General features: G+C 40.7%; 1 protein-coding gene across 2 annotated transcripts in view; it reads right to left on the bottom strand.

The window, feature by feature from the left end:
* Positions 1 to 6,968: 6,968 nt before the first annotated feature.
* rgs3a (regulator of G protein signaling 3a) overlaps positions 6,969 to 8,794 on the bottom strand; it is a gene marked incomplete at its 5' end in the record, with an annotated part of 120,015 nt that continues 118,189 nt past the window's right edge. For both annotated transcript variants that reach the window (XM_079179190.1, XM_079179191.1), the window contains one exon: positions 6,969 to 8,780. In XM_079179190.1, coding sequence (XP_079035316.1) covers positions 8,580 to 8,780 — 201 coding nt within the window. In that variant the 3' untranslated portion in view covers positions 6,969 to 8,579. The remainder of the gene's footprint in view (positions 8,781 to 8,794) is intronic.

The raw sequence follows: 8,794 nt of genomic DNA, 5'->3' as shown, positions 1-8,794 counted from the left end.
CTCACTGCCAGACCTTTTGGATTTTTCACCAGGCCTGGTTCAATGATTTATGCTCAAAATAAACCTACAAAGTAAAAAAAATAAACCCGGAGGTCAGCAGGTAGGTCACAATGAACAAAAACCAAGAACACCAAAGGGCTGGGAAAACTAGCCTCTAGAAAGAAGGGCTGAAACACAGGGCATTAGGGGAAAAGATGAACTGACGAGGAACGAAGGAACTGAGCTGGTATATGTGACTGAGAGGGAAGTAAGAACAGGTGAGCAGGAGGTGGGGGTGACTGCAGGACGAATGAGGGACAAGGTGAAACTAACCGGGGCGAGGCAGAAACAAAAAGAGTTGAGTAACCAAATAAAACAGCAAGCACTAAAAATGAATGATATGAATAAATGAAACAAAGAAAACCTCAGGAAAGAGCGGGGCATGACAGGAAGTGTGCATATTGTCGTGATTTTGGCGTAATGGCTCTGATCAAAGCGCTGCCCAAACAAAACAAAAAAACTTCTGTGAGTAATACAATCATTACGATTAAAAGGATATGACATGGGTGAAGGCTGAAATGCTACGTGGTTTGTTTTCTGCTTGTAATGCAGTAGCGACCAAAAATAATAATATGTGAATGAGTGAAATGTCTTTTCAAGGAGGAGTTTCTTCAGTGACTTCATATTAAGCCTCAATCTACACTTTGTTCACCATTTAAGGGCATCTTTTTTTCTTTCTTTTTTTTACATGAACTCTTTCTGAACTTTTGCAGCTCAACTCTTTCCACCCTTGTTTGATCGTGACTTAAAGCAGAGGCTAAATATACTTGAAAAAAGATGACTGACAATCACATTCAGCATTTCCATGTCTTAAGGCTTCTATCCAGACCGCCCCAAATCCTTCTGATTCGAGCCTCCCTTGATTCTGTCCCATCCTCTCTGAATGTTCCAAGCCGTGGCCTTAAGATAATCCAGAGCCACATGGCAGCAGAGGATAGATGAGTAGTTTGACCTTATCTGGCAAAGGTTAAGAGGTGTCCTGGCAATGGCTATGTTGTACAGTGGTAAACAAAGCTGGGTCAAATTGTACAGCAGTGACCGGGCTCAGACCGGGTTTCCTCATATCACATCTGGATGGGCGTTAACTAAACAAGTTATTTTGTCTCACATGTCCCCTCTCTTTTCTGCTCTCTTGCCTTGAGAGTGTGTCTGTTTATCCATCAATTGAAGAATTCCAGATCTGCAGTGTATCTGGAAATCAGGACACAAAGAAACAGAGGAAAGAGAGATGGATGAAGAGTGCCAGTTGTTATTGTCATTGTCTTGAGGTTTTCCTATACATGTCAGTATTGGAGCCGCAAGACATCAGTGTCACACAGATCTACTACAAAACCTTTTGCAATCTGTTTTCTGGCACAAGCATCGGTTTTTACGTCATTAATGGCTCGTTTAGATGTAAAGAATGTGTGCATTTACGATCTTTCCCACTGTCTCAGTCGATAAGGTAATGTTTCTATTTTTACCAATGCATGAAATCATCTAGCCGAGGGAAACATAAGACAGTCGTTTTCTTCGCTTCAACGCTCGGAGATATGCAAGAAAGACAACACTCAGCTCCAACCAAGTTCAGGATCACATGAAACGATGTGCGAGAGCGAGAGCGAGAGCGTCATCGTCATCGCTGTTCACAGTCATGGATCATCATTCCTGTGATTGTGCCTCTCCTTTTTTTCTCATCTCTACTGAACCAAAACATTTCTTTTCATATAAAAGGGAAACTGCCTATAAAAATGTTTCTGTCCAATTTATATTTAGTTGAATAATTTCACGTCTCACAAGAATAGTCAGCTTCGTATCGCCAGAAACAAATATATTCAGCAAGACATATTTTTTTAGGAGGAATTATGTTTGTAACAGCAAGAGGAGTGAATGACACACTGTGAGTTTATCTTTCTTACTGTGTGTGGGTGTGTTCTCCCTTGATGGTAGTTTCTGTAGAAATCCGTTTCATCCAACACTACAGTAATTATTCTGCCTGCCTCTGCACTGGCTACTTTATATCTGTGATCAAATACAGGATTTGAAACCATGAGCCACACAAGAATGACGTATGAGGTATAACGCGCCCTGCTGACATCATGAGCTTGAGTAATTTCCGCTGTTTCACTTTCCCACATACAGCGTCACACACACACACACTAATGACGGTTTGCTCATCAACACGAATCAAGGCACACAATCGACAGAGTTCGGCTCAGGGGGAAGAAACAGTGTCGCAACTGGCAGAGAGTGAACGTCTGTAGCTGCCAGTCTGGAAGCTACACAGAAAGAAAAAGTATTTACAAGAAGAAATAGAAATCAAGAATGCAGAATTGTGTTAAATAAGCTCGGTTGGTACAGATACATTGGTTTGGATTTGGTTAAGTGAACATCAGATTATGTTTTTTATCACTGCATTATTCTCATATGTTGCTTCTGAAAGGCTCACTCCAGTGGAATACAAGATTAAGAGTCTGTGAGGCTGTAATTGTAAAGGAATCCAAACTGTTAGATACACCAGTATTGCACAAATATAAATTTGGACCCAATAATAGTATTACATAAATTGTCAGGGGATCACCAAAGTCAGTTGGCTTCATCTTTTTTAATTTTGGTGTCGAAGTCAAAGACCTGACTACCTTCACTGTTCGCTTAACAAAAAGAATGTTGCAGTTCTTTCTACGCAGGTAACAAACAACCAACAGTCTAAAGGGATCGTCTTATTTTTTCATGCATTAATTCATTGGGTAAAAGAGGACAAAGAGATAGCTGACAATATTTTAGGGAATTCATGAAAAGATAATGAACCCACCAGACAATAATAGACACAAACAAATAAAAATGAGGTTAAGGAAACAACACTACATATAGGATTTTATTTTCTAGTGGAATAATCTGATGAGGTTAGCAGGTTTTCGGTTGATACAATCCTATTAGTGAAGGGCATTCTTTTAGCTTAGTGTTGCTGTACTTAAAACATTCATCATTTTAAGTGTTTTGTTGTGGAAGAATCCACCTGCCTTTTCTCTCGTTGATGGAACATCCAGCAGGGTCCATGTCAAAACAGCTCAATGAGACAGAAGAGAAAAGGTACAATGGAATACTGGCTCTTGCGAGTGCAAAGGGCATACTTTAAAAGGAGAAAACTCTGAAATGTAATCTGTAAAAGGTCTAAACAATGGCTTCATGCAGCTTAATGACATAAAGTGAAAAATCTGTCTTCCAGACAGGATTAAGTTGTTTACTGTTAGCGTCTTTATAAAAACATGAGTGAAGAAAGGCAATGTCTTCTTGTACAGTTACCATGTCTCAGTCTGAAGTGACATGGAACCTCGTGAAATGAAAGTGGAAATATCTGTCACGCATCAGATGGTTTAAAGTGGGCGTATGGACTGAATTGTAGCCAGGAAAAACATCTCTTACCTGATGCTTCAGTTGCAAGTACCTTGCTTTCCAGTTCTGGTTGACCTTGCAGAAGGTTACTTTGATTTTACAGTTCAGCTTCTACAGCTCAAAATCAACTGTTGCATGGTGTTGATTAAATGCTGTTTCATTATAGAGGAACCATCTGGAGCGGTTTCACCGCTAAAGCTTCTCCTGGGAAGGAAACTGTGTCCTTGAGCTTCAGAAGCAGCAAGAGTGAGTGTACGGAACCTTAAAATAACTTGGGTGGAGACAATGAGACAATATATTGGTTCAAGGTGTTGGTCAGGTCCCAGAAAACAACTGTGTAATCTAATTGATGGTTGCATGATATTAGCTAGGGGGTTTAACGGAACCAGCAGTGAAGCACTGGAAAAGTTTGGTTGCAGGAGGGAGCAATTTGACAATCCTTGACACCGAAATAGTTTCACGTGTGACTACAGCTCTCCTACTTCAGCACAGTCAGGATAACCGTCTATATTTCACAGTTCATATTCACCATTCAAACGTGAGAGTGGAATCAATCCTCTCATTGAACTCTCTGCAAGAAACAAAATACAAAAAAATTCCAAAATGTCAAACTTCCTTTAACGCCATCCGTGTCCAGTGTTTCTCAAAAAGCATCAGCAATACTTGAATAAAGCGTATCTATTTGTGTCAGGGCCCTCTATATATATATAAAGCTGAGCTTTTCTGATTAGACCACTGGGATACAACAATTCTATTCTGCTTCCTTCCACTGTCCCTTCCTCTGTCTGTTGCTGTTTTTAAAGTCTCTGTCTACCAGCAGCAACGACGACATCCGCTAAAGCTACCGAGCTATATGCTAATGACGTACTTCAAGAAAATGAACCTTATGTTCTTGATGATGTCACCACATGCAGCAGATCAGAAAATGGAATAAATGTAGCAAATTATACATAATAAGCAAAGCTCTCCAATGAATCTGATCCTCTTATTTGCCCATAATGTGCTAAACTGTGAGGATGAGGCTACTGGTGTGAACATTAAAGACTTGTTCCACGCAGACAAACAAACACACACTTTCGGGGATTGAGGTGTCCACTGAGTCAGCGAGGGCAGCTGGAGAGATGTGTTGTTTCTTTTGTAAACCTGCCAAGAGTTGAAAGGATAGGCCGATCTGAGAATTACGGATTAATCGAGGCTTAAGCCCCTTGATTGCTGCACAAATAGATGAGAGGAAAGAGGGGAAGCCCCACTGAATTCAGCATGACTGCGTGTTATGGGTCTTCTCGGTTCACGGTGCAAAAAACTGATAGTTATTTATATGAGGTTGTCTGATAGAGGCGTAAACAAACTGGAATGTCTAATAATCGTTATAGCACTTAATTCGATAGTCAGGTAATTAGCTAAGCTTAGCATAAAGACAACAAGGCAACGAGGGTAAACAGCTAAACTTTGTCCAAAGAGCACTAATTAACACTTTATCTTGTTTGATTAATCTATAAATTGTGGTTTCATAGGGAGTGATGTGCTTGAACAATTTCTTGGCTAGACATAGTTTCCGAATGCTTCCAGCCGTTATGCTAAGCTAAGCTAATGGGTCCAAACCTACAGACTGCCACGTTTATTTCCCCGTAGCCCAGCAGACACGGCATGGTTATCTTTAAAATGTTGCACAACATTGAAAAGCTGCTGTAAAGATAATAACACTTGTCAAGTCGTATCCATGTCACAAACTTTTTCTTGACGAGAAAGTCAGATAAGAGACGAAACATTGACGGACATATTTGGACGAGCAGGAAATGCGAGCTGCCGTTATTTGAGGCTCACGTGACAGCTGAATTTGAAAACAATGACAAGAACTGTAACGTGGTTTACACAGATGGCAGAGAGGAAGGAAACTTTGAACAAAAGGTTCTGGTAAAGGGATCCAGCTTGAGAGCAGGTCCTCCATTGTATAGAATTAAAGAAAGAAATACATAAGTGTGGGTTCTGAAGACAAAGAGGCAGTCAACAGCGAGCAAGATGGAGAGGAAACAGGCTGAGAGAGAAGATAGTAAGGTTGATGACAGTTCCTTTCTGGAAAAAGAAGCTGTGTCTGTCAAAACAGATGGCAGCTGGTAAAGAGGATTAGGCGATGTTACTACTACAGTTTCCAACACCACTTCAGACTGATCAACCCCCCAAAACACAGACAAACACTGTCTCCTCTCATCCCAACCCAATAACCCGGCCAACACTCGACCCCGTGTCCCACTCACTGACTCTTCTTCTACAGCTGATAATAGGACGAGTTGTGATTTTCTGGAATACTACTCCGCTGCATCCCCAGATTTTACATTATTGACCAAGTATAGAAACAATAATTTGCTCTGTTTGTATGGGAGTTCTTATATGATGTGTAAAAAAATTATCTTTCAACAACTTGGATCTTCTTTTCGTAGTTGTAGCCATCGGTTATGGTAATGATATCGTACTCAGAGGATTCTGGGACCACAGCAACATTGCTACGACAAAGGGTGAAGGGGCAAGAAACCGAAGCGTTCAGAGAGCCTACAATTCAGCCCTATTATCTCAACCAACAGTTTAATCAAACCAAAATGTTGGTAGTAATGCCTTGTTGCACAGTAAACTGTGCATGCACTACTGTACAACAGGTCGAAGATGATGCAACAATCTGTCTGTAATCTGCTTTTGTTTTAGCTATCAGATTTATTTTCAGTGTAAACAAATTCCTCAGATCTCAGAAATGAACTTGGTGAGTATGATGGTATTACTTCCAGCGGGAATTATATATTTGTTTAATAATCAGTACAAAAACAAAAGTGTGAGAGCAGCAAGCTGTGCTGGTATACAAATTCGGACCAAGCCAGTCTAACAGTGTCTAGCCTTTATGCTAAGCTAAGCGCATGCTGGCAGTGGATTGGTGTGTATATTTAGTGAATGGTATCAATCCTCTCGTCTCTCTGCAAGGAAGCAAATACCTGCGTTTGACAAAATGTCTATTGGTGTTATTGACACTATTCATTTTGACAAATTCATACATGGGTCTGTTCTTTAACCATTGCTTATGGGAGCTTATGGATCACTTGAATGCATCAGTCAGTCTTGGCATGTTGGTGACTAATACGCATCAGCAAATGCACAGTGCAAGGACAATCCAGAGACAACACATCTTACTTCATCAGTTGGTTGGTTTATTTATCTTTAGCAATGACACCAAATGTACTCTACTGTTTTCACTTGCTATCATAAGAGATGCATTTTGAATTGTAAACAGTGAAAATGATAAATTGCAGTTCAGAAAACTCCTTACAAGCAGTGTATGACCAGGGAAACAGAGCAGATTGTTCCTGCTCTTGCTCACCTACTTTTCTTTTTTAAACAATACACGTCATCTTATAGTTTTGAGTCTCTCATATTTACATAAATACAGCTGGGTCCCACATTCACCAGCAGAGACCTATGGGTTTTTTTGTTTTTGTTTGTTTTTAATGTGTTATCACATAGTTTTCTTAAAGAATTATATTTACAACCAAAATGCCCCCCAGCTGCCTGCTGCCAGGGGGTAATAACACAGTTAGAATCACTTGCTTAAAGTTCATTAAACTACTTATGGTTCTTGAAAGTTTACGTTGTAAGTCAACCTTATAGCGATACTTTTTTTTTTTCTCTTAACAAATAAAGTTAATACAGAGCTCAAGCCATTCGTCTTCCCCATAAAAATTCAAAATCATCCAAATAAATGCACAACCCAAACATAATAATCAAATAAAAAAACAATATTGCACTTAAAGGTCAGGACAGCATTGGACCTGTTCGGTGGTTAAGAGGAAAGTGAGAGCTTCTAGCTGAGTGCTTTAGAGGAGGTGAGGGTGTCTGTAGAAGCATCCAGCCAGTTAATCTAAATAAATAGGCAAAGTTTTGTACAACGTGGAGCATCTTTTGTCCACTGACTATTAAACGAGCAACCTCTTGTGTATTGCTCAGTAAAACTAGGGAGTGCAGGTTGGAACCCTAAAGCATATAAAAACAGTGGGTGTGTAGAAAAACAGAAGATAAACCAAGCTTGAACCTGTCATGGCAATGTCCTGAGAATACTTCCTCGATTAGTCCAGAATGAGCTACAATGTTAAAAGGAAATGTTTGGCTGCACAGAACGTTTTTCTTCTTTTTCCTCTTCAGTTTTTTTGTTCCTCGTTGTAAACAGTCTTTGGAGACAGGAAGCAAGTCGTCTTTTTCTTCCATCCCTGGCTTTGAATGTGACTTTGAATGCGAGTGACACATGTCTCCATTTCATCACAGCTCCAGTCCGTCCGTCATTTATACATCTTTGTTCTTTGCCCTTCGCTGTCTCCGTCTCTGTCCCTGTTAAACGCTTGTCCACAGTCTTGTTGATGGAACTGAATAAGGTGAAAGCTTGTTTATAGAAGCGTTGAGAGGTTGCAGGTGTTGAACAAAGATGCGTGTGAAACAGAGCCATAACGGCAGCTTTAAATCAGACATATTGTTTTTTCCCCCTCCGTACAGTTTTGAGCCTGCTAAAAAAAAAACAACACACACACACACACACCCAAAGAGAAAGGACTTTGTGTCGTACCGACAGCTTTGAAGTGGCTTCACAGAGAACGTGGTGGAGGAAAGGAGGGGATTTAAAGTGGGAGTTTTAAGAGGAAATTAAGCGGAAAAAAAGTGAAAAACAGTACCGGACTGTCTTCATGTCTGCGGGGGTTTTCTGAGCTAACCCCTCCTTTTCTCCAGTACAACTGGACAAAAACTTAAAAACACGAGCAAAAGACCGACACCACAAAAATGAGAGACAGTGATGAGACAAGCGTCCAGCTCCTGCTCCAGCCCCCGTTTGTGGGCTTCTGTAGTTTTAGTATCATTCATCCATCCATCCATTCATCAGTCCACTCATTCATCCATCCACCTGGTAACCGTGTAAACTACATTCCTTTGCAGTGCCATAGCTTTGCCGCGTCCTCTCACACCACAACAACAACACAAAATCATAGTGGACAGGATGACATACACAAAACAAATTGTAAAAAAAGGCAAACAAAGACCCTCACATCCCACCCACCCACTGTACTTTTTTCAAGTCTGACCCTTTTGTTTTTTTTCTCTCTCATCGTCATGTTTCTCTTCTCCTCAGATCTGCTTCTGGTCTCTTATGAGGAAGATGAAGTCGAAGTGGAGCTGGCCTTTTTTTGGTTGATTAAGTCCACGTAGAGTTCTGAGCGCAGGAAGCGGGGGTATGAGTCCTTCTCCATCAGCCCGTATATCCGCCTCTGTGCTAGGTCAAAGCAGGAGCGCGTCACATTCTGCAGGTTGTCCTTCGTGTGATCTCTGGTGTACGAATCCAGATTTACCTGCAGAGGAAAAC

The sequence above is a fragment of the Pholis gunnellus genome (assembly GCF_910591455.1).
Source record: "Pholis gunnellus genome assembly, chromosome: 18".
NCBI classification, from domain to species: Eukaryota; Metazoa; Chordata; class Actinopteri; order Perciformes; family Pholidae; genus Pholis; species Pholis gunnellus.
The sequence above is the reverse complement of the archived record's forward strand: the minus strand, read 5'-3'. Positions and strand labels throughout refer to the sequence as shown.